The sequence below is a fragment of the Somniosus microcephalus genome, chromosome 18 (assembly GCF_052327205.1).
Source record: "Somniosus microcephalus isolate GS21.2 chromosome 18, FLI_Smic_1.0, whole genome shotgun sequence".
Taxonomy (NCBI): Eukaryota; Metazoa; Chordata; class Chondrichthyes; order Squaliformes; family Somniosidae; genus Somniosus; species Somniosus microcephalus.
This window is the reverse complement of record NC_141004.1, coordinates 14,688,427-14,713,056: the sequence shown is the minus strand read 5'-3', so window position 1 is coordinate 14,713,056 and position 24,630 is coordinate 14,688,427. Positions and strand designations below refer to the sequence as shown.

Genomic DNA, 24,630 nt, shown 5'->3' with positions numbered 1-24,630 from the left:
GGGTGAAATCAAAGAGTTGCAATTTGAATTTTAAGTTTATAAATCTAGTGAAATAAGCAGTTCCCTTTCCTTACTCCAGTTTCGGATTCACTCCGATTCTGCTCATTTCTAAACACAACGCGCTGCCTGTTCCTCCCGGCTGTACCATTGATCACCTCAGTGAATAATGAGGGAGCGTTGCAAAGATATATACAGTGTTCTGCCCCAGAATGAAAAGGTTATTCTATGGAACGTCACTGCATAAATTCTACTCTGGGATGCGAGTCATGCGCCAAGGAATAAACTATTTCTTACTGAGCAGTCAGTCTTGTTACAGACACAGTCAGTGCTGGGACACTCAACCTGGTTCTGTACACAGTCCACAACCACTGGGCTAGGAATTCCTCTGGGGTTTTCCGATCTCCTGCCATAACCTGGGCGGAAGATTGGCGGCAAACCTGGAGAAACATTTCTGTGGGGCTTCCACCGATCGTCCACTGATGAACCCACTCCGCCTGGTTGTCTCCTCTCCCCATGACCCTACGCTGTCCAGATGCCTGGCCCGACATCAAGGGGTGGACGAGAAGACATTTTCTCCAGTTGGAAGTCAGCAAATCAAAGCCGTCTTTTATGGCTCCTGCCTGTTTCTGGCCTTGACTCCATTGATCCTCCCAGCTGCCACCGCAGCTTAATAGGAAGTCCAGAAATTTGACTCATTCCCTGTACCCGAGATCAGCTTCCCCCTCCTCCCACCTTAATCTGATCTATTAGCAACACCACTTTCCTCCCCATGCACAATATTGCCCACCTCTCTATACTGGTACTGTCTGTATAACAGGACTGAGTGTCCCAGCACTGCCTGTGTGTAACAGGACTGAGTGTCCCAGCACTGATTGTATGTGACAGGACTGAGTGTCCCAGCACTGACTGTGTGTGTAACAGGACTGAGTGTCCCAGCACTGACTGTGTGTAACAGGACTGAGTGTCCCAGCACTGACTGTGTGTGTAACAGGACTGAGTGTCCCAGCACTGCCTGTGTGTAACAGGACTGAGTGTCCCAGCACTGATTGTATGTAACAGGACTGAGTGTCCCAGCACTGACTGTGTGTATAACAGGACTGAGTGTGTAACAGGACTGAGTGTCCCAGCACTGACTGTGTGTGTAACAGGACTGAGTGTCCCAGCACTGACTGTGTGTGTAACAGGACTGAGTGTCCCAGCACTGACTGTGTGTAACAGGACTGAGTGTCCCAGCACTGACTGTGTGTGTAACAGGACTGAGTGACCCAGCACTGACTGTGTGTGTAACAGGACTGAGTGTCCCAGCACTGACTGTGTGTAACAGGACCGAGTGTCCCAGCACTGACTGTGTGTGTAACAGGACTGAGTGTCCCAGCACTGACTGTGTGTGTAACAGGACTGAGTGTCCCAGCACTGACTGTGTGTGTAACAGGACTGAGTGTCCCAGCACTGACTGTGTGTAACAGGACTGAGTGTCCCAGCACTGACTGTGTGTGTAACAGGACTGAGTGTCCCAGCACTGACTGTGTGTGTAACAGGACTGAGTGTCCCAGCACTGACTTGTGTGTGTAACAGGACTGAGTGTCCCAGCACTGACTGTGTGTGTAACAGGACTGAGTGCCCCAGCACTGACTGTGTGTATAACAGGACTGAGTGTCCCAGCACTGACTTGTGTGTGTAACAGGACTGAGTGTCCCAGCACTGACTGTGTGTGTTGTGATGAAATATTCCATTCATCACTCATCAGTATTTCTCTGCCTGTGACTGTGGTTGGTTTCAGTTTCATTTCCATTGTATTGTACTGTGTGTAGGGCTCCGCCCATACCTGGCTCCTATGTAAGCTGGCCCAGCCTGCAGCACATCCAGTACGGCAGACCTCTGGATGGAAGATACATTCTCCTCTGTGTGTTACCTTCTAAGTCAATAAAAGCCTTGTTTTGTTTCGCTAACATCGAGTCTCGGATTTATTGAGGCACATCATGTGTAAAACAGGACTGAGTGTCCCAGCACTGACTTGTGTGTGTAACAGGACTGAGTGTCCCAGCACTGACTTGTGTGTGTAACAGGACTGAGTGCCCCAGCACTGACTGTGTGTGTGTGTAACAGGACTGAGTGTCCCAGCACTGACTGTGTGTATAACAGGACTGAGTGTCCCAGCACTGACTTGTGTGTGTAACAGGACTGAGTGCCCCAGCACTGACTGTGTGTGTGTGTAACAGGACTGAGTGTCCCAGCACTGACTGTGTGTGTAACAGGACTGAGTGCCCCAGCACTGACTATGTGTAACAGGACTGAGTGCCCCAGCACTGACTATGTGTAACAGGACTGAGTGTCCCAGCACTGACTGTCCAGTCCCACTGACATTGCGCTGTACCAGCAAGCATGATAATTTGTGTTTCTACAATACCAAACAACTTTCCTGCAAAAATACTGACAAACGGCACTTCGGTAAAATCAGCAAAAGCTCTTTGATAAGGAACATGTCAGTCAGTGAGAAAATCTGGACTGGGTGTCTAAGTGGCTATCACAGTGCTTCATTACAATCTGGTAACAATTTATTTCTGTTGCTAAACTGTCACAGCAGCCCCGCAAAGGGGTCAAAGCAGAGAGGAACAAGATGTGATGATCACAACAAAAACGGGATAGATTTACTTTCCCTGTGTCTGAGAAACCAGAAGCTGCTTTTTAGGTCTGGCTTGTGAAAGGTTTGGCTTCTTTACTGTGTGTGTGGGCGTGTGAGCCTGCATGTATACGTACACACTGGGTCTTGGTGGTAATGCAGGAGGTGGCTGCACTCTGTCCAGTTTTAAATGGCTTAACTTGGTGAAATGCAAGCGGAGGACACGCGCGGGCTTTGAGTTTGAAGCATGGCAGCGCTTGGCTGTGGAATGACCTGGCGTTTTATCGAAAGCTTTGCAAGTTGTCGTCGTCTGGTGCGCTCAACGCTTCTCCACCCACCCCCCCTGCTCCCACTTCAACCCTCATACTCGTATGGCTTTCATCTGCATGTTCGAGACTTGTAAATTCAGTCACAGTGCTACACACGACTGAAAGGCTCCCGTTGGCAAAGAATAAAATGCACAATGTTCTTGGGGGGGATTTAAACAAGTGTTGCCAATTAAAGGGACAGTCCATCCTTTTTAAAAAGCCTCGGAAAAGCAGGCAGTTGTTGCAAGCTTTAACAGAACGTGTTTTGGAATTAGATCGGAACTTTTAATTAAAGAAAAAAATACATATTTAGAGTTGGTCATTTTGCTGCCTTGGCCAAAAAAGAGGAAGGGGATTTGTTAATACAAACAGAAAATACTGCAGATGCTGGAAATCTGAAATAAAAACAGAAAATGCTGGAAATACTCAGCAGGCCAGGCAGCATCTGTGAAGAGAGAAACAGAGTTAACGTTTCAGGTCGATGACCTTTCGTCAGAACTGGAAAAAAGCAGGAAATGGAACCGATTTTTAAGCAAATGAAGAGGCTGGGAAAGTGATTCTTCTATTGAGGTTGAAGCCAGTCAAACGTGTGCGGACAACTTTTTGGATTCAGCCTGCGTAGGGCCTTAGAAAGGATGCTGTCCCTTTAAAAGGATTTTACACCCTGTGGTTACAGATCTCCCTTTTATGTGCAGTGTGTTGATGCAGTGATGGCTCTAGACAGCCAGTAATCAGGTCGGATGGCATATTGTTCGGACGGGGCCTCTGCCACGATGCAAGACCAGTGGGTGCGCTACGAGAGGGCCTCGTGCACTGATGGAGGCCTCACCTTGTGATCCAGCCCTATCCCAATTGACTTCTAATGTCTGGGACTTCCCACCACCCCCTCCCCCTCCCCGTCCCAAGCCCACTCAATGTTAGCGCACAACCCTGGTTTCTGTTTTTGCCAGTTTAGTTCTGTTCCCTCGCACTGTCTCCCTCTGAACCTCCTCGCAAGAACATCCACTTGGGTTGCCAATCCTCCAGGATTGCCCTGGAGTCTCCAGGAATTGAGGATGAATTTCCAGGACTCGGCTGCAAGCCATACCCAGGAGAAAAATCATTAGGGGCACTAAAGAAAATTGTGGGGGTTTTTTTCATTTTCTTTAAAGACTTTCATTTATTAGTTATAAAAATATTGGAGATGGGGGGGGGGAGGAGAAAAGGCTGCTTGATTGACAAGTCAAGATTAACCCAAAATAACAGCAGAAAACGCTGGAAAAACTCGGCAGGCCAGGCAACATCCGTGGGGAGAGAAACAGAGTTAACGTTTCAGGTCGAAACCCTTCTTCAGAACTGAGAAAAAAGCAGGAAATGAAACAGATTAAAAAGCCAGTTTGGGGGCTGGGAAATGGGGGAGGGGATGAAAGAACAAAAGGGAAGGTCTGAGAGGTGAGGAGACATTAAGAGATATTCAAGGTGAGACGAGATGGTAATAGGACAGGTAAAGAGACAAAGGATGGCTCTAGACCCAGTCGGGTAACACAGAGGCTGTTCCCTTTCCAATTGGCTGTGGGAAGGCAGCACGCCCGGAGCACGGGCCGATGGCTTGGGGGCGTGGGGGGGGGGAGGGGCGGTTCAAGGCGGGAGCTCATGTGATAAAGCCTCCAGGAATGCACCCAATCAGAGTTGGCAACCCAAACCTCCAGCCGTCGTTCCTGTGGCCAGCGATCCATAGTGTTTGGCCACAAATGTCCCGCTTTCATCTTTTGTGAGTATTTCACATCTATTAAAAGAAAAAAAAATCACCACCACTCCCCAACAAAGGAACATTTAACACAGCAGATCCCAGCAAGCACAGTGCAAAACGATGTTTCAGTCTGGTCACTGTGCCGGTCCTACCAAAGTGGAGGGGGCCAATATGTCAAATTCAACCGCAAAGCCTACAGAAGGAGGTGCTACTGGCAGAACCCTGGAGTAAATTCAGGGTACAGTCTCCAATTAATACCGCTACCATAGAATCCTAGAAGTTTATGACACAGAAGGAGGCCACTCGTCCCATTGTGTCTGTGCCGGCCGACAAAGAGCTATCCAGCCTCATCCCACTCTCCAGCTCTTGTTCTGTAGCCCAGTAGGTTACGGCTCTTCAAGTGCATATCCAAGCACTTTTTAAATGTGATGAGGGTTTCTGCCTCTACCACCCTTTCAGGCAATGAGTTCCAGACCCCCACCACCCTCTGGGTGAAAAAAAGTTCTCCTCAACTCCCCTCTGAACCTACCAATTACTTTAAATCTGTGCCCCCTGACATAATAACTCACTACGCACTTGGTTTGAGTATAAAGCAATGTTTAATCAACTTGTTTCAGAACATGGAGGTCTAGTTGTACTTCACTAGTTCCTGTCTTACAAAATGTCCCTGGCAAGCTGGGCCCACGCCCGAGCATTTATACTCCTTGGACAGCGCCACCAGCTGGCCATCCAGTGTTATTTCATGAGTAGTTTCTTCCTGATGATGAGATTTATAACACCCCCTTTCATCATTCCCTATCCCTCCTGACCGTTTTATACCTCGGGATGTCTAATTGCCAATCCTGACCCAGCTACATTTCAGTTGCTGTACTAACTTCATCAATGACTCTAGTTCCCCAATTTTGTTTCATATTAATATTTATGCACTTTGGGTTCTCTTGGTTTGGCAACTTTTATTTTATGTTTTTTGCCTTCCCACATCCTGAGGGTGATTTTGATCACTCCACCGCCCTGTCTTTAAGGGGTCAGCCATGGCTCAGTGGGCAGCATTCTCACCTCTGAGCCAGAAGGTTCAAGTCCCACTCCTGAGACCTGAGCACAAAGCCTAGGCTGACATTTCAGGGCAGTGCTGAGGGAGCGCTGCACTGTCGGATTAGATGTTAAACCGAGGCCCCATCTGCCCGCTCAGGTGGAAGATTCCATGTCACTATTTCGAATTAGAGCAGGGGGAGTTCTTCCCCGGTGTTCTGGCCAATAGTTATCCCTCAGCCAACACCACCAATGACACTGGTCATTATCGCATTGCTGTTTGTGGGATCTTGCTGTGCACAAATTGGCTGCTTCGTTTCCTACCTTACAACCGTGACTCCACTTCAAAAAGTACTTCATTGGCTGTAAAGCGCTTTGGGACGTCCTGAGGTCGTGAAAGGCGCTGTAGAAATGCAAGTCTTTCTTTTGTTCCTTCTTCCTTTCCTTCCCCACTGACACAGCTCCATTCATTGGCATTCCAGTGCACTGCACCAACTGGACCGAGCAGCCTCCGAACAGCACCGCCAAACCCTGCATCTCTCTTAAAAAAGATTGTCAAGGACCATCAGTGCATCCTGGGGGGGGGATATAATACTGCAAATGTTCGATGTCTGTGTGGATCCTGCCGGGTTAGGGTGGTTCATTCCTGTTGTCTTTCTTTTTCCCTCCTCTTAGTGGTGCTAGGACTTGTAACCGTCCCAGCTATTCCTGCTACAACCACCACCACCACCACCACCACCACCAGTGCCGCTCCCCCGACTACCACCGTTACCGAGACCGCTCAGCCAGCCATCACAGGCATCCATGTCTATGGTATCAAACCTTTTCTGGTACTTTTAAGCTTTACATCTGTGCTGAGTGCAAAGGGTCACTGAGTTACTGCCACAGAATCAAACAAATTGGTTGTTTGTTTAATAGTTTGCAGACCCTCCTCTGGTATTAGACATTATCCACGACTGATTAAAATGCAAATAAAAAAATGTAAAATACTGCTGCGACAGCTGACAGGGGTTGTGTATTGGAACCAATTCTCCAGAGTGAAGATCCCAGGTTTCAAAAGGTTTATGTTTAAATTTTTGCACCAATACACTTCTTGTGTGATGCTCTTTATGTGCCAACCCCAATTGGATGCCGTCACTGCCACCAGCAGTGTCCAACTGTACCCACCAGTAGTCACCCTAGTATTGTACAGCTCAAAATCCTGGGGTGGCACGGTACTTTGTTTTTACTCATTCTTGGGATGTGGGCGTCGCTGGGAAGGCCAGCCTATATCGCCCATCCCTAGTTGCCCTGAGGAGGTGGAGGTGGGCTGTCTCCTTGAGCCGCTGCAGTCCTCGTGAGCGTGGTGGCCCCCATAATGGTGTTGCACAGAGATTTCCAGGATATGGTAAAAATTTATGTCAATCATTCTGGTTGACCATAATCTTCATGACAACACTGCACAACAAGAACAAGGTGAGGTCAACAGGCCATTTTCTCTGATCTTCCTGGCCTTTAAGTATATGAAGCCTCTTTATTCGTGACTGGCCATGATTTTCCAGTTTGTGAGTTATCGGATTAGTTGCAAGAGTGGGAGATACTGGTCATTGCGCATGTGCTTGGGACCCTACCCCTTTGGCAGGTTGGGGGAAGGAAGGGTTGTTTCAGCCCTTGAATCTTTTTAATGGTCTTGTGATTCTTTATTCTCCTCACGTCTCCGTCATCTCCCAGGGAAATGTTTTGGTCCAAGTTGCCTCGGGTCTGTTCCAGCTCGGTGCTGGAAGTCGGCCCGATGATCTCTGACTACACCCAAGCATCCCATCCCTGAATCGAAACCAGGGGAGCCCACTTCAGCACAAGCTGATGGGACATTTGCGCCAAAGGGAGGAACAACTCGCGCAAAGAAGTGATTCGAGAACGGCGGGAAGAGGGTGTGAACTCGGTCCTCCAGTTGACCCACCTGCACCGACAAACCTGATTGGCGGATTGCAGTCTACATTGCAGGGTTAAGCTTCTCCAGGACATAGGGTGGACCCCATATCTGTGCCCATCCTGCTTCACTTCTATCCAAACTCATCCTACCGCCCTTTGATCTCAAACCCCAAGTCTGAATGCAAGAAACCCAGGGGGGAGGGAGGGGGTATCAATGGAAAAGAAAATTGGGCGGGGTGCGAAATGGGCTGCCTATTCGCTTTTGCCAGCTTTCCGCTAGTGTTTAAAACCAATTTGACCCCCCGCCGATTCAGCATCATCAGGTGAAGAGACAAGTCTCATCCTAAGGGTCGTTTGTGTTTGTAAATCATGCTGAGACATTTCAAAGCAAAGTCCTAACCAAAGCAAAAGGCATATTACAAAGTATTTCCAGCACAGAAACAAGCCATTCGACCCAACTGGTCCGTGCCGGTGTTTATGCTCCACACGAACCTCCTCCCACTCTTCTTCATCTCACCCTATCAGCATATCATTCTATTCCTTTCTCCCTCCTGTGTTTAACTAGCTTCCCCTTAAATGCATCTATACCATTCACCTCAACCACTCCCTGTGGTAGCGAGTTCCACATTCTAACCACTCTCTGGGTAAAGAAGTTTCTCCTGAATTCCTTATTTGGTTTATTAGTGACTATCTTATATTTATGGCCCCTAGTTCTGGTCTCGCCTGCAAGTAGAAACATCTTCTCTATGTCTACCCTTTCGAAACCCCTTCATAATCCTGAAGACCTCTATCCAGTCACCCCTCAGTCTTCTAATTTCTAGAGAACAGAGCCCCAGCCTGTTCAATCTTTCCTGATGGGTAGAACCTCTCAGTCCTGGTATCATTCGAGTAAATCTTTTTTGCACCTTCACCAGTGCCTCGATATCCTTTTTATAATATGGAGACCAGAACTGTTGCAGTACTCCAAATGTAGAGTAGAGTAAATCTCTGAAGTAACAGTGCCCTAGTGAAGGGGTGTGCATGCTTTATCTCCTCAAGGGCTACACAGATACACACGCCTTGGAAACTCAGGGTCCCACACGTAAAGTTTAAAATCCACTTGCCCATCAATTTGCACAGGTCACAAGTAGCTGATACCAGCAGATCGTGGTGTCTGTATCAGAATTCACCCACCAATGGTGTGACAGTGTCAAAAATAGTTTCCTGGCACACAGAATTCAAACTGAGCAAGCCAGCAAATGAGAAATATAATCGCAGCAAGGACGGAGGTGGCTGACCCTCTCGGGCCCATTTGCCAGGGCACGGGGAAGTCTACATGTAGCCCTAGGGCCGCTGGTTGGACCCGCCTACGTTTTCCAAACACAAACGACAGGCAGGGGTTGTTCATGTAAACCCCACATTCTCAGGTCTAGACAGCGTCGAGCCCCACCACAAGTGCTCGTCCAGAAATCCACGCCCTTCACCACCTTCTTCTACGCCTGAGTTGTTCCGCCGGGACTTCCTGAGGGTGTGAAAGGCGCTCTATAAATGCAAGTCCCTTCTTTCCACCAGATGGTATCTGAGGTTTCGGAGAAGGTGCAGAGGGGCATGGCTCAGGTTGATGCCATGGGTCAATACAATGAGAGCCACTGGGGCAGAGAGGCGAGGGTGGGGGGAGGAAGATGGGGGTGGGGGGGGGGTGGGTGTTGGGTGGTCTGAAAGGGGTTGGAGCCAAAGGTAAATTGGAGTGTGAAATTGAAGGAGTTAAACATTGGATGTGTTAAACATTTCTCAGGGATGTGCCTGCTCTTCATCGCTGCAGCAAAGGCCTTATGCGAGGCTGCTCTTCAACAATTAAAAAGGGTCCCTTGTAATACTGCTGTCCCTAGTCTTCATGACTGGAGCAGTGGTTGGCCGTGTGATGTTCTCCTGCTTTTCATCAAGCAGTGGGCCCCTCCTCAAGGCTGGGGTAATGAGCCCTGTCGGACATTGCTATCCTTTCTCTTTTATGACGAGAGCAATGGTCCCTGTGTGACATTATTCTGTTCTCCATGGACGGAACAGTGGGCCATCTATAGCTGTGGTTCACTGATCAAATGTTTCTCAAGAGTAAAGGAGTGACTTGGTGTCGAGCATCGACCAGTTTCTGTGCTGTACATTCTATGTAGTTCACTGCTCAGAACAGGCCAAGTTTGGGGACTCACATTTTTTCAGCTTTGACCTGTCTGCACTGACGACACTTGAGATACGTTCGTGCCCCCGGCCTGGACTGCTGATAACCCTTAAAGTGTCCCAAGAACCTGTGAGATTATCCCACGTTTCTTAATCACTCTGTCTTCCTTCGTTTTCTCTCCTAAAGCTGCTTGTTTATTGGAGCACTGATCTTTCCCATAAGACCCTACCGCTCTCAATCCCCCCGCCCCCCCCCCGCCCTTTCTATCCGAGGATTTTGAGTCACAATCTGATTCCATGCCGCAGTGCTGATTTTTTTAAAGAAGTGTTCCATCCAAGTATCGCAGTTTCACCGTCAGTGTAGCCCGAGCGGGATGGTTTTTGTTTTAAGGGGTTATCTTTTGAAAAGCAGGAAGTGACTTTTTGTGACATCACATGACTTCTGCTGAACCCAGGGACCTTTGAGCATCCAGACAGTTGTAAATGTTCTCATGCTCCCTCTGATGTGAGTGGTCATCGGAAGAAAGGAATATGGGTAACATAGGCCATTCAGCCCCTCGAGCCTGTTACACAGGAACAGGAGGAGGCCATTCAGCCCCTCGAGCCTGTTACACAGGAATAGGAGGGGGGCCATTCAGCCCCTCGAGCCTGTTACACAGGAACAGGAGGAGGCCATTCAGCCCCTCGAGCCTGTTACACAGGAACAGGAGGAGGCCATTCAGCCCCTCGAGCCTGTTACGCAGGAACAGGAGGAGGCCATTCAGCCCCTCGAGCCTGTTACGCAGGAACAGGAGGAGGCCATTCAGCCCCTCGAGCCTGTTACACAGGAACAGGAGGAGGCCATTCAGCCCCTCAAGCCTGTTACACAGGAACAGGAGGAGGTCGTTCAGCCCGTCGAGCCTGTTACACAGGAACAGGAGGGGGGCCATTCAGCCCCTCGAGCCTGTTACACTGGAACAGGAAGAGGCCATTCAGCCCCTTGAGCCTATTACACAGGAACAGGAGGAGGCCGTTCAGCCTCTCGAGCCTGTTACACAGGAACAGGAGGAGGCCGTTCAGCCCCTCGAGCCTGTTACACAGGAACAGGAGGAGGCCATTCAGCCCCTCGAGCCTGTTCCACCATTTAATTAGATCATGGCTAATCCGTACCTGAACTCCATCTACCTGCCTTGGTCAAACAGATCGAAGTTTTTTAGGGGCTTTTCCTGGGGAGACATCCCACCCTTGCGGAACGAGCTGATGGGCGACCTCCGCAGAATGATGGGCGACGCATGAGTGACCATGTTGCGTTCTTCACCGCTGGCCTGAGCTGGCAGCAGCGATGGGTGACCCTCCCCACACACCTAGTGTCGGTTCTTGGTTCAGCAGGCCACATCCCGCTCCTGTTGGGTAAGTTGGCATGGGCACCTAGTGGTAGACTCAATTCCGTAATTTAACTTTACCGCCGTATGGCGCCCACACCAGGGAGGTTTATCACCGGCTAAAACAAGAATACACATTTAATTTTTAAAGCTGAGAGCTTATAAAATAAGTGAGTCAATCTCCGCGACCCTGTAGGTGGGGAATGTAGCCTTCAGGTGAGGCGGGAGATAATTGGGCTGTGGCTTGCAGGCGTGAGCCAGTCCCCTTTTAAAGTCGTATTTCTGTCCTTATATTTTTATATTATACTTTGATTTAATATTAATTAGTTATAGTTTAATAGCAAAATGTACGGCAATTTGGGAAGCAGAGAAGTAGAGTTGGCGCATTGGGCTTTCTCTACTTTACAGGCCAAGCAGCTGGGAAGACACAAAATTGATGGTGCTACAGTGCCCCCACTGGTCGGAGGGTGTAATTGCAGCGTGACATGTTTACATAGCTGTTTCCATTATAATGGTGGGCATGGGTATTTATAATGGGAAAAATTGACAGGAATTACACGCAGACATAAGATTTTTAATACGTTAGATCGATAGATGTATTGCACATGACAATTTTGTATTTTAATGACGTTTTTCTTCGGCTGTGCTCCCTGACAGCAGACGCTCCACCTTTAAAGCAAGAGGAGGAGTAAAGCAGCAGGCGAATGCCGCATTTAAGTCCGACTACACCCTCGTCCGTCCCCTCACAGTGCTGAAATGGCCACAGCAGTGAAAATGATTTAATCCTAATTAGCGGACTCCATTGGCAGTGTTTCCGTTGTCAACGGAGCGAGCGAAGGTCTTCCATCAGCTGGTCGCAGGGTATCGGAATGGTGTCTAGGAGGTGTTAGTGAAAGCGGTGTTGCTGCTGCTCGGGGGGGTGGGATGGGCAGGGGGAGGGGCCACACCGTAACATTGACAACAATTGACCCGTACGCTGCAGTGTTTGTATCACTGAGCTCGCCTGTGATTTGGATGGAATACCACTTTAAAACAAGTCCCCAAAATACAGGTCCTCCCAGAGCAACTCCGACCTGCAAAAATATTAAAAACATAAGAAATAGGAGCAGGAGTCGGCCATTCGGCCCCTCGAGCCTGCTCCGCCATTCAATAAGATCATGGCTGATCTGATCTTGGCCTCAACTCCACTTCCCTGCCCGCTCCCCATAACCCTTCACTCCCTTATCGTTCAAAAATCTGTCTATCTCCACCTTAAATGTATTTAATGACCCAGCCTCCACGGCTCTCTGGGGCAGAGAATTCCACAGATTTGTGACCCTCTGAGAGAAGAAATTCCTCCTCATCTCAGTTCTAAAAGGGCGACCCTTTATTCTAAAACTATGCCCCCGAGTTCTAGATTTCCCCACGAGGGGAAACATCCTCTCTGCATCTGCCTTGTCGAGCCCCCTCAGTATCTTATATGTTTCGATAAGATCACCTCTCATTCTTCTAAACTCCAATGAGTATAGGCCCAGCCTGCTCAACCTTTCTTCATAAGTCAACCCCCTCATCTCAGGAGTCAACCGTGTGAATCATTTCTGAACCGCTTCCAATGCAAGTATATCCTTCCTTAAATAAGGAGACCAAAACTGTATTATCAGGTTTTTTTTGGGGGGGTGGGGTGCCATGTCCCTCGGAAATCGAAGCCTTTGCGGTCTGTGAGGGACGCCACCGTGGTCTTTGTATCTCTGTCTCTGTCCCAGTTGTCATGGCCATTGCTTGTATCATTTAAAGGGAGGAGTTAAGAGGAGCAAACCCTTTTGCGCCCCCCTCACTGCTCCCACACCACGTGCTGTGTGATACTGTAGTCAATGTGGCGGACTGCGCTCCACGCCTCTTGCCGACTACCAACCCCTATGTTGTTTGCCCCTATGTTGAAAGCACGGAGAAAGACCTGGGTGGGGTGGAGGGGGGTGGGGGGCGGGGTGGGTGGATGGATGGGGGGGGGCGGTGTTTGTGGCTTTGAGTCCCATGTTTTGTACTTTTTCTCCCCCCACTCTAACAACTAAAGCAGACCAGGGCTACCTCCATTTTGTTGTTACTCTTGTGTTGTTTTTTAACTCCTTTTGCATTCAAATATGTTATTTACGTTTGATCTTAACTGCGATGCAGAGGGATGCAACGATCTGTACCAACCCTGTGTGGCACTGTCGGGGATGATTTGCTGGAACCGTTCCTTTTCTTGTCTTTCCAGCTAGATTAGTGTGTCTTAATTGGACAAATTGGGTTTAATTGTAGAATCATAGCAATTAGAAGTGCACAAACTAGCCATTCGGCCCATTGTACCTGTCCCGGTGCGAGCTCTACTTCCTCTCCCAGTCCATGGTTAAGATCCCACTGTCTCTGTTGAATCATACAACACTCCTTCTCCCTGTGTGTGTGTGTGTGTCGCTCTGCACTCTAGAACTGACAGCAGAGACAGCAGGGGACACCTGTAGTTTAAAAACACAGAAATAATTCATTCTGGGGATGTGGGCAAGGCCGGTATTTATTGCCCCTCGCTAGTTGCCCTCGAGAAGGTGGTTGGGCCGCACTCTCGAACCGCTGCACTTGTCGCGGTTCGGGATACAACTGAGTGGCTTGCTCGGCCACTTCAGAGGCCACTTCAGAGGTCAGTTAAGAGTCATAGAAATGGAGAAGCGAGCATGTATCGTGATTTCATTCCTGAAAGCAGAGCAGCCCTTTGAACCCTGGCTGTGGGCTCCGTCCGTTAGAAGCGATGGGTCATCTCTTCAGCAGAGACAGAAGCAAGTTTAGTCTTCCGGTGAAACTTTTATGGAAAGGCACAATCGTAAATTTAATATCCTTGGTATATTGTGTCCTTGACTAATATGTAAAAAAAAATAAGAAGAAAACCGCGAAGCAGAATAAACAGTTAAAGTTTTATTACCTCATCGAAAGGTCAAAGGTTGCCTCTCACTCCAGTTAAATTATACATCCTTTGTTTGCTCGGTTTTCTTTATGCGAATAAAGGTAGAATATTCTGGAGATTATCAACCAATGTTTTATAGTCTCTGCCCCAATAGCTACTTGTACTAAAACATTCCACGTTTGTGTGTGTGTGCAATTCTGGGCGCCGCACTTTAGGAAGGGTGGCGCGGCCTCGGAGAGGGCGCAGGGGAGATTTGCCAGATTGATACCAGTTGCATGGAGAGGCCAGAGAAGCTGGGGTTGTTCTCCTTGGAGCAGCGAAGGTTAAGGGAAGATTTGATAGAGGCGTTTAAAATTATTGTTAGAGTAAATAAGGAGAAACTGTTTCCAGTGGCAGGAGGGCCGGTAACCAGAGGATACAGGTTGAAGATCATTGGCAAAAGAACCAGAGGGGAGATGAGGAGATTTTTTTTTAATGCAGTGAGTTGTTGTGATCTGGAACGCGCTGCCCGAAAGGGCGGTGGAAGCAGATTCAATAATCACTTTCAAAAGGGAATTGGATAAATACTTGAAAAATTAAAGTTTGCAGGGCTGTGGGAAAAGAGCAGGGTGGGAGTGGGACTGATTGGAGAGCTCTTTCAAAGAGCCGGCACAGGCACGATGGGCCGAATGGTCTCCCTGCTGCGCGATTGAATGATTCTATGAATACCTTTGGATTTTCTTGCCTTCCGTTGCACCCTTTGAGCGAGGCTGTGATTGACCAGAATGCCAGGCCCTTGCCTGAGGTAAGATGGTGCCCAGTCCGGGTTTGGTTGCCATTAGGCTGGTGATGACCCCGGTGTAAAGTGTACGTAGAGCGGCACGGTGACAGAAATTTAACAGGAACAGAGTGCAGTGTGTGGGGGGGGGTGGGCCCAACAGTGACCGATCAGTGGGTGGGCCCAACAGTGACCGATCAATCGTTGCATCCCCTGGTTGACAGCCGGACCCCCCACTAACTCTCTTTCTGCTGCCTGTTTAGTGGAAGTGCTCGGTAAGATCGGGAACCTCACCACGTCAGCAGGCAATGACTCCGTCAATATCACGTGGAGTCACACCTTCCCGAGCGAAATGGCGGAGTTTATGGTTGAATACGTTCACAGTAAGCACCGCGCAATGCTGAGTTCACACCAGGTGGGGAGGGCGGGGGGTGGGAGGTCAGGGGTCAGAAGAAGGGCATCATTCTGGATGGGACATCCAGACAGAAGTTTACCAGCCCCAGTTCTGGGTCTTGCCCAACAGGTTGCCCCGTCAATTGTATTCATTTGAGGCGGTGTTAAGGCTAGCTTCAGAACTTTACAGCCACTGAGCCCCTTCGGTCAGGACGTTGGGGGGGGGGGTGGGGAGTCTGGGGAGAAGGGAGACTTTGGGGGAGGGGGACGCCCGGGGGCGGGGGGGGAATGCTAGGGGGATGGGGAGGCTGGGGGAGATGGGGAGGCTGGGGGAGATGGGGGGGTTGGGGGAGATGAGTAGGCTGGGGGAGATGGGGAGGCTGAGGGAGATGGGGGCGTTGGGGGAGATGAGTAGGCTGGGGGAGATGGGGAGGCTGGGGCGGAGGGGAAGGCTGTGGGGTAGGGGGATGCCCCGGGGGATTCTCAGGAGGGGGAGGCTGGGGTTGAGGGGGATGCTCGGGGGGTGAGGGGGACGCGAGGGGGGTGAGGGGGACGCTCGGGGGGGGGGAGGGGGGAGAGAGGGACTCCCGGGAGGGGGAGGCTGGGGTTGAGGGGGATGCTCGGGGTGTGAGGGGGACGCTCGGGGCGGGGGGGGAGGGGGGAGAGAGGGACTCCCGGGTGGGGGAGGCTGGGGGAGATGGGGAGGCTGGGGGGTAGGGGGATGCCCCGGGGGATTCTCAGGAGGGGGAGGCTGGGGTTGAGGGGGATGCTCGGGGGGTGAGGGGGACGCTCGGGGGGGGGGAGGGGGGAGAGAGGGACTCCCGGGTGGGGGAGGCTGGGGGCGATGGGGACACAATGCCTTTGAAGTTCTGATGCAATCAACAACGCCTGTGTCCGAGAGGCTGACACCCCCAGGAGCAGAAGTTCTGACGCAGTGCACACAAGCCCCACTCCACATTCCAGGCCCCTCTCCCATGGGATAAATGCCTGATTTACACCCTTCCTTATCCCAGGACTTTCGATGCCTTTATTCTTGAGGCAGTCCCCGACATGAGTGTAACAGAGTCTCTGGTGGAGATCTGCAGGAACAGTCAGGCGGAAACTAAGGGCTTTGTTGGCCATCACACGGACATCTGGTTCACACGGGCTTCCGTGAAGCCTCGACATTGCAGCCCAGACTAAAGGGATGGAGGTCTCCTTTTATCTGTCGGCTGGAAGGGGTCCTACACCACATGAGTGTGGGGTGTCTCAATCCAGATCCCAGTGGGCATGACCCACAGCACTACACTGCCCCTCATTCAGCACTGACTGGCACCAGAGGGGTGATTTCCCACTCCCCGGTGTGTCCGGCGGGCTACGTGTATCGGGAGATTATGCACCTCCAGCCCACGACATTCCACCCCATCCGACGAGCGCCAGGGCATAAAGTCTCCCCTCAAATTGGCAGTCTCAGGAAGGCAGCAAGATGGCTGGTGTGTAGAAAATGGAGAGATGTCACATGGGTGCAGGAGTGGGACGCTCTTCTGAAGTCGGGGCTGAGGCCCATTGTTGGGGGTGCAGAGCAGAGGGAACTTGGCTCTGTCTCTCACTGACCTGGGGGCGGGGGGGGGGGATCCTTGGTATCACCACAAGAGGTACTAACATATTTGCAGAGTTGTAGCTGTCCTGGGAGTTCAGCCTATGACTCTTCTTGAGTGCCTGAGCCCGTCTCCAAAGAGTTGACCTGAATTTCTTGTCTCCCCCCCTCGTGCACTTCTAACAGGTAACGGCACGGTGAAACAGGAGCGCGTAAAGTCCGGTCAGAACGCTGTCCGGCTCCTGGGTTTAACACCTGGGACCCTGTACAAAGTCAGAGTGTTCTCCGCCCTATTCCCGAAAGTTACCAGCATCACCACTACCATTGAGACCAGCCCAGGTGAGGCCGGAGGGGACCTCCATGTGCATGTCTGTATTAGCACATCTCTCTCTCCCACTGCATCCTCCATCATTCTGCACCGCAAAGGGGCCGTAGGGTGGAATACGGGCATGAAAACAGGTCTGAGTCAGGACAGATCAGCCATCAATCCTCAGACTTACCCTAGTTTGCACACGCTTGCTCTCTTTTGGCTGTGCATGACCTGTCGGTATGTTTTTTTATACTAAAGGATTGCCTACATCCTGCGGCTAGACAGCGTTGGACCGTTAAAGGTTACAAACTTCTGTGCAGCGGGAACGCTGTAGGGGGTTCAGGTGGGAAGGTCACCCCGTTCACATGGTAGTTGGATCTGTGATTGGGGGTGGGAGGGGGGGTTTCTACAGAAGGATGAGCTAGATGGGCCGAAAGGCCTCCCCCGCCTGTGCTTTGTGACCTTTGCATCGGTTAATTTGATTGGGTGGAGCGTCGTGCGTGACACCTTGACCCCCGTGCTTGATTCCCGTGCGCGCCCCCATCACGTGAAGCGCTGCGCCGGGAATGCCAATTGGGAGTATGTCCACTGGGGGTGCTGTTGGCAATCGGGCCACTTCAAGACCCCGTCATCAGCAGCAGTCACCAGGGGAGATCCCGCTTGGGTGGGGTGGGGTTTACTTTGGACCTGAGGAGGAACTTCTGCACAAAGGCCACAAAGTAAAGACAAAAGGATGCCTTTTGGTCCATCTAGCCCGTTCTAATGTAGAACCTCCCCTCCACCATCCCAATCACGGGTCCAACTGCCTTGTGAATGGTTCCAGAGTTTGAACCTGAGCTATTCTACCCCCCAAGACCACTCGGTGTGAAGGAGCGCTCCCTGGTGCCACTTCTGCCCACAGTCTCACCACGGCCAGCTCTATCGCCCCCCTGGTGACTGCAAATATAACAACTTAATTAAACTTCGGTGAAGTTCTCCCGACCCCACACATGGTTTAACAGTAGTTAATAACACCGGTTTTTTAACACCCAAAATGCTGTGGGGTGGGGCTGTCTTATTATTATTCACTGCCAACAACTCCAGCAGTACCCGTAAGCATTATTCTGAAGGAAACATTCCTTTCAAACCACTTAACCCCCGACTAATATTTCTGCTGTCCGGCGGTTACTGACCGAAAGCACCAGCCTGCGCTGCCCCCACCCCACCCGCCCCCCAGACCCTGGTGTAGACGCCTCCTCCAGCTTCCATCCTGTGCGGCCATTGTCATCTATGCATGTTCCATGGGTTCTGCATGCACTGGGAGATTGTGCGTTGCACGTGTTGCGTGTCTGTCTGTGTGTGTGTGTATTTCGGGAGCTGTTGCTTCCTGCATGTTTGGTGCCTACATTACGCCAGGACTTTCCTGCTCACCCTCGGAAAGTTGGTGAAAACAGTGCGGGGGGGGGTGGTGGAAGGGACAGGGCGGAGGGCGGGGTTTGCGCGGTTTTATCTGCCGCGCATTGCAACTTTATTGTGCGTGCCAGCTCGGGTTGCCAACTCTGGTCGGATGTATTCCTGGAGACTTCATCACATGACCTCCTGCCCGGTCAAACAGTCTCCCCTCCCCGCCACCCGCACCCTCACCTCCAATAAACATAAGTATTTTTTCTTAATAAAGCATGCCATTTTTTTAATGCCACTATGATTTTTGGCGGGGGGGAGGGGGGCATTGGTTGCTCGCAACAGGGTCCTGGAGATTAATTTTAATTTCTGGAGTCTCCAGACAACCCTGGAGTGTTGGCGACCCTAGTTCGGGTGACCCTAGCTCGGGCACCATGTCCCAAGGCTGAGGTGCTTATTGTCCATTTCAAGGTACAGTATTTTGCATTTCAACAAGCTGCGCCCCCTGGTGTTGGCCATTTGCATTGCCGGAGACAATTGGAGCCATTTGTTTGCTGAGCTGTGTATGCTGCCACCATCTGGTGGTTTGGATGGGCATTGCAGTTGCGGTTTGACAGTTCTGTGGAATTTAGTCAGCGCCTCTATTTCCCCCCTCATTGTCAGTGCCGACCTGTTCATCGTCCCAACTCTCTTGTGAAATCAGTGTGAATGTGGTGCTCTGAGCTTGCAGTGTTATTAAGCTCCCCTGTGGGGGTCCAGTTGATAAAGACAAGTGTTAACAGAGTCGTATAAACCAGTGGTCCCAGATCTGAGTCTGTGCGGAGGTGGCCGATATCACAGGCGACATCTTGTCTTCAGCACCCCTGGGCTGGGCTAGGGAGGGGGTTAACAATCAGCTGGGGTTCCCACTCCTGATTGTCCAGTGGCTGTTGAGTGAGGAGAGGATTGGGTTTTTGACTCTGCTTAAATCCCCCCCCCCGCCACCCGCCCCGCCGCACCTGAATATCCTGCCAGCGCTCAGTGTCCTGGTTCGCCCATGAGAAGCGGCCATTTGGGTGAGGTCCCTGTGGACTCCTTGCTGAGGTCCGGGTCCCTCGACACCCGTTACCCTGCATTGCCCTTTCCCAAGAGCCCATCCTTAAAACTGAACGCCCCTGACAGCGAGTGCCAGCGGGGTATTCAGTGTGCCAGCTTGGCTCAGTTGGTGGCATCCCACCTCTGAACCTGAAGGTTCATGGGCTCCAAACCCCATTCCAGGACTTACTGTCATCACCCAGGCTGACGTCGTAGTGTGGTACTAAAGGAGTGAGGTCCTTCAGCCTTCAGAAGAGGCATTTAAGGTCCTGTCTTCCTGTTCAGGTGAGCATTAGGGATCCCATTTGAAGAAGAGCAGGGAGTTCTCCTAGTGTCTCCTGGCCACCATTCCTCCCTCAACCAAAAAAACCAGATTAACCAGCTGTTCAATTCATTGCTGTTTGTTGGATCTTGTTGTGCAACAAAGTGGCTGCCACAATTGCTCACATAAGTGACTGCAATTCAGGGTAACTCCTTGTGTCTGAAGCCATTTTAGAGACAGGTGGTATATAAATAATTTTCCTTATTCGGGGGCATCACAGTTGAACTGGGCCCCCGCCTCCCTAACTCAGACGTGTTGAGGCCGACAGTGGTCCCTTCACCGCGGCCTTGGGTGAGGTCAGCTAATACAGTACGGGCTGGCACCTCAACCTCCGACCTTCTTACTTGACCTGTGCGGTCCACTGCTCGCTGCCTTAAGCAGCTGACCCATCGCGAGCGGTCAGGAGTTTGAGGCGTGAAAGAAAGACTTGCATTTCTATAGCGCCTTTCACAACCTCCGGACATCTCAAAGCGCTTTACAGCCAATGAAGTACTTTTTGAAGTGTAGTCACTGTTGTAATGTGGGAAACACGGCAGCCAATTTGCGCACAGCAAGCTCCCACAAACAGCAATGTGATAATGACCAGATCATCTGTTTTAGTGATGTTGATTGAGGGATAAATATTGGCCCCAGGACACCAGGGAAAACTCCTGGCTCTTCTTCGAAATAGTGCCGTGGGATATTTAACGTCCACCTTAGAGAGCAATCTGGGCTTCGGCTTAACGTCTCATCCGAAAGACGGCACCTCCGACACTGCAGCACTCCCTCAGCACTGCACTGGGAGTGTCAGCTTAGTTTTATGTGCGCAAGTCCCTGGAGTGGGACTTGAACCCACAACCTTCTGACTCAGAGGCGAGTGTGCTGCCCACTGAGCCACGGCTGGTGAAGATGTTGTGGGAGTTGGCGTTGTAGTGTGAGCTTGGTGGGCGGGGGAGGAATTGATGAATCTGATTTTGAATGGGATTGTTTGCAGATAAGACACCTCATGTAGTCTGAGATACAGCAAGTTACTGAGGGAGTGCTGCACTGTCGGAGGTGCCGTCTTTCAGATGAGACGTTAAACTGAGGCCCCGTCTGCTCTTTCAGGTGGACGTAAAAGATCCCTTGGCTCTATTTCGAAGAAGAGCTGGGAAGTTGTCCCCGGTGTCCTGGGCCAATATTTATCCCTCAACCAACTTAAGGTCATGATCACATTGCTGTTTGTGGGAGCTTGCTGTGCGCAAATTGGCTGCCGCGTTTCCTACATTACAACAGTGACTACACTTCAAAAAGTACTTCATTGGCTGTAAAGCGCTTTGGGACGTCCGGTGGTCGTGAAAGGCTCTATAGAAATGCAAGTCTTTCTTCTTTAAGTTACTCAGCGATTGAGTTTCTGTAACTGGGTGGCGGGAGATCAGGTGGGAGAGCATCCAATGATCATTAGGCCTGTACAGTTTTTCACGGATGGTGTTGGGTCTATCGAACCAACAGAGCCCTGTGAAATTCAGCAATGAATTTCTACACCGGGATTTTTTTTCTCGGGACATCTCCGGCTCTGCCACCGTAGTTTTGGCGTAAATCCTATTTTGAACGGAAACAGGGTTTCCACCGAATTCCCGCTAAAGCTACGCAGCGGAGAGGGAGCAGCTCCCGGGAAATTCCTGGCGACTGCGATAATGATCGACACCACAGGGCTGGATTCCCCAGGCACTTCCCCCGCTCCTCCGCCAAAACTGGTGGCCGCCCTTCCCCCAGCGTTGCTGCAGCGGAGAGGGAGAGGGCCCAAAGGAAACTTCTGGTGGGCCACTTTAACCATTGTACCAAACAAACACACGGTAAGAAACGGACTTGCCAACTCGCCTGTGGTTGCATGTTTAATAACTCCTCACTCCCAATGGAATTAGCCACTTTTGGGGGCCTGATGTTTATGTCACATGGAACAAACAGTGACTTGTGCAGTACACAAACTATCTCAGAGAGCTGCCATGCTCCGACCCGTTTGTATAAACGTGTGGCGAGATCTCCGTGTAGCGACAGGGAACCAGGACATGGCTGCAGCTTCCAGTTGGTAAGTGTTATAAACAGTGCTTAACCCTGAACCCAGACACAGTAACTATTTTAACCTGAACCCAGACACAGTAACTATTTTAACCTGAACCCAGACACAGTAACTATTTTAACCTGAACCCAGACACAGTAACTATTTTAACCTGAATCTAGACACAGTAACTATTTAAACCTGAATCCAGACACAATAACTATTTGAACCTGAACCCAGACACAGTAACTATTTAAACCTGAATCTAGACACAGTAACTATTTTAACCTGAATCTAGACACAGTAACTATTTAAACCTGAATCTAGACACAGTAACTATTTTAACCTGAATCTAGACACAGTAACTATTTGAACCTGAATCTAGACACAGTAACTATTTGAACCTGAATCTAGACACAGTAACTATTTAAACCTGAATCTAGACACAGTAACTATTTTAACCTGAATCTAGACACAGTAACTATTTTAACCTGAATCTAGACACAGTAACTATTTAAACCTGAATCTAGACACAGTAACTATTTGAACCCGAATCTAGACACAGTAACTATTTGAACCTGAATCTAGACACAGTAACTATTTGAACCTGAATCTAGACACAGTAACTATTTGAACCTGAATCTAGACACAGTAACTATCTCGAGTACACCGGTTTGATTTGAATGCGACGCTGAGAGCCAAGTCGCTCCACTGGTAGAACGTTGGGTTCTCAATCCAGGAGCTCGGGTACCAGCCACAACTGCTGTTCAATCTTAATCTCCTCTCAACATTGACAAGTTCTCAGCCAATGCTGCAGAGGGAGGACCTCGTGATGTTTGAGGGCCTTTATGATCTTTGAGGACCTCATGGTGTTGGAGGACTTTTACGCAGCAAGTTTTTTTAAATTAGTTCACGGGATGTGGGCGTCACTGGCAAGGCCAGCATTTATTGCCCATCCCTAAGTTGTTGTGATCTGGAACGCGCTGCCTGAAAGGGCGGTGGAAGCAGATTCAATAGTAACTTTCAAAGAGGGGAATTGGATAAATACTGGAAGGGAAAAAACTTACAGGGCTCTGGGGAAAGAGCAGGGGGAGTGGGATTAATTGGGGAGCTTTACCAAAGAACCGGCACAGCCATGATGGGTCGAATGGCCTCCTTCTGTACTGTATCATTCTATGATTCTATGACCTCATGGTATTGGAGGACCTCATGGTGTTGGAGGACACCACGATGTTGGGGGATCTCACAGTGTTGGTGTTGGAGGAGCTCATGGTGTTGGTGTTGGAGGGCCTCATGGTGTTGGTGTTGTAGGACCTCATTGGGTTGGTGTTGGAGGAGCTCATGGTGTTAGTGTTTGAGGACCTCATGGTGTTAGAGGATCCCATAACGATGGAGGACCTCATGATAATGAGATGTTCCATGGGGTTTTGGGGTACAATGTAACTTATGGAGTAAAAGGGCAGCCTGGTAGCATATACTGTGGCAGTGTGAAGTTCATGCCCAAGATTGCCCACATGGTGAGTTCCTCATCTCCACCTTGACATGAGGGGGGGCCTGTGAGCAGAGGCCAAGTGTTGCTGCTGCAAAAATAAGGAAGGAGAGTTTCTGGGACAGCAGCCTCGACCTGCAGTCTCAACACCGCCAGCAACCAGGTGCAGGGCAGCACTTGGAGTCAGTCACCAAGCGATCAAAAAGGCAGGGATGGTGTGTGGCCTGGATAAATCAGGAGGAAGAATAAGATAAATTAATGGAGGGGGAAGAATGTAGAGCAGAGTAACAATTAAATAAAAAGGAGAACTTAGGTGGAAATTTAATTTTAGGAAATGGGACTTTGAAACACTTTTATCAAGACATGCAAAGAGGCTTGAGTGAAAAGTACACCTGTATGTTGGTCTAGTGTTGTTTCTTCAGATGTAGTGAGGGTAGTCCAGGTGTTTAATGGGGCAGATTCTCCTTTCTAATGATGTCCTGATCTTCTCTCTTCCAGCCTTCACCAATAGCCATGTAGACATTGCTACGCAGGGCTGGTTCATTGGCCTGATGTGTGCTGTGGCTCTCCTGGTGCTGATTCTGCTGATTGTATGCTTCATTAAGAGGAGCAGAGGTGGCAAATACCCAGGTGAGAGGGCAGAAATTGAAAGCGAGGGTGGGCCTGCCCCAGAGGCCCAGTGTTCCCAGTGGGAGCGGGGGTGGGTGGAGGGTGGGGGGGTTGCGCGGACTCCCACTCAGAGGGCCCAGCCTCAACCTTCTGGCACGAGTTTCAGCCAGGCTGCAAGCTGGAGAAGTTCCAAGTGTCCCGTGTCCTGATGGTGCAGCTCCACGTGCCCCGTCACCTCACCTACATGGTCGGTGTTTGCGCGTGTACCTGGACGGTGAGCGCCTTTTGGGGGGAGCGGGGGAGAAGGGAAGGGAATCGGTGCCAGGCAATGTTCACTGTAAGCTGCACTTTGTTCTGCGCGGCCTGTTCCTTTCAACGCTTTAAATTTCTGCGCGTGCACGGTGTTGCCAGGTTACCGCACACCTTAGCGGGAACATTGCTGCCAAGCCTCATCCTGCCCATCCAACAAGGGCCGCTGGGTAGGAAAAAGAGAAAGGCAGAGTATTATTTAAATGGTGATAGATTGGGAAATGTTGATGTACAAAGGGACCTGGGTGTCCTTGTACACCAGTCACTGAAAGCAAACATGCAGGTTCAGCAAGCAGTCAGGAAGGCAAATGGTATGTTGGCCTTCATTGCAAGAGGATTTGAGTACAGGAGCAAGGATGTCTTACTACAGTTGT

At 50.3% G+C, this 24,630-nt stretch overlaps 1 protein-coding gene across 6 annotated transcripts in view; it reads left to right on the top strand.

Annotated features, from left to right (window-relative positions):
* Window positions 1–24,630, top strand: part of nfasca (neurofascin homolog (chicken) a) — a 240,547-nt gene that overhangs the window by 192,916 nt on the left and 23,001 nt on the right. For 4 of the 6 annotated variants that reach the window (XM_086011088.1, XM_086011087.1, XM_086011086.1 and 1 more), the window contains one exon: window positions 6,362–6,576. In XM_086011088.1, the coding sequence (XP_085867214.1) occupies window positions 6,362–6,561 (200 nt within the window). In that variant the 3' untranslated portion in view covers window positions 6,562–6,576. Of the gene's footprint in view, window positions 1–6,361; window positions 6,577–15,046; window positions 15,161–16,932; window positions 17,086–23,836; window positions 23,969–24,630 lie in introns of those variants that run through there. The other 2 variants (XM_086011089.1, XM_086011085.1) reach the window with 2 other exon arrangements.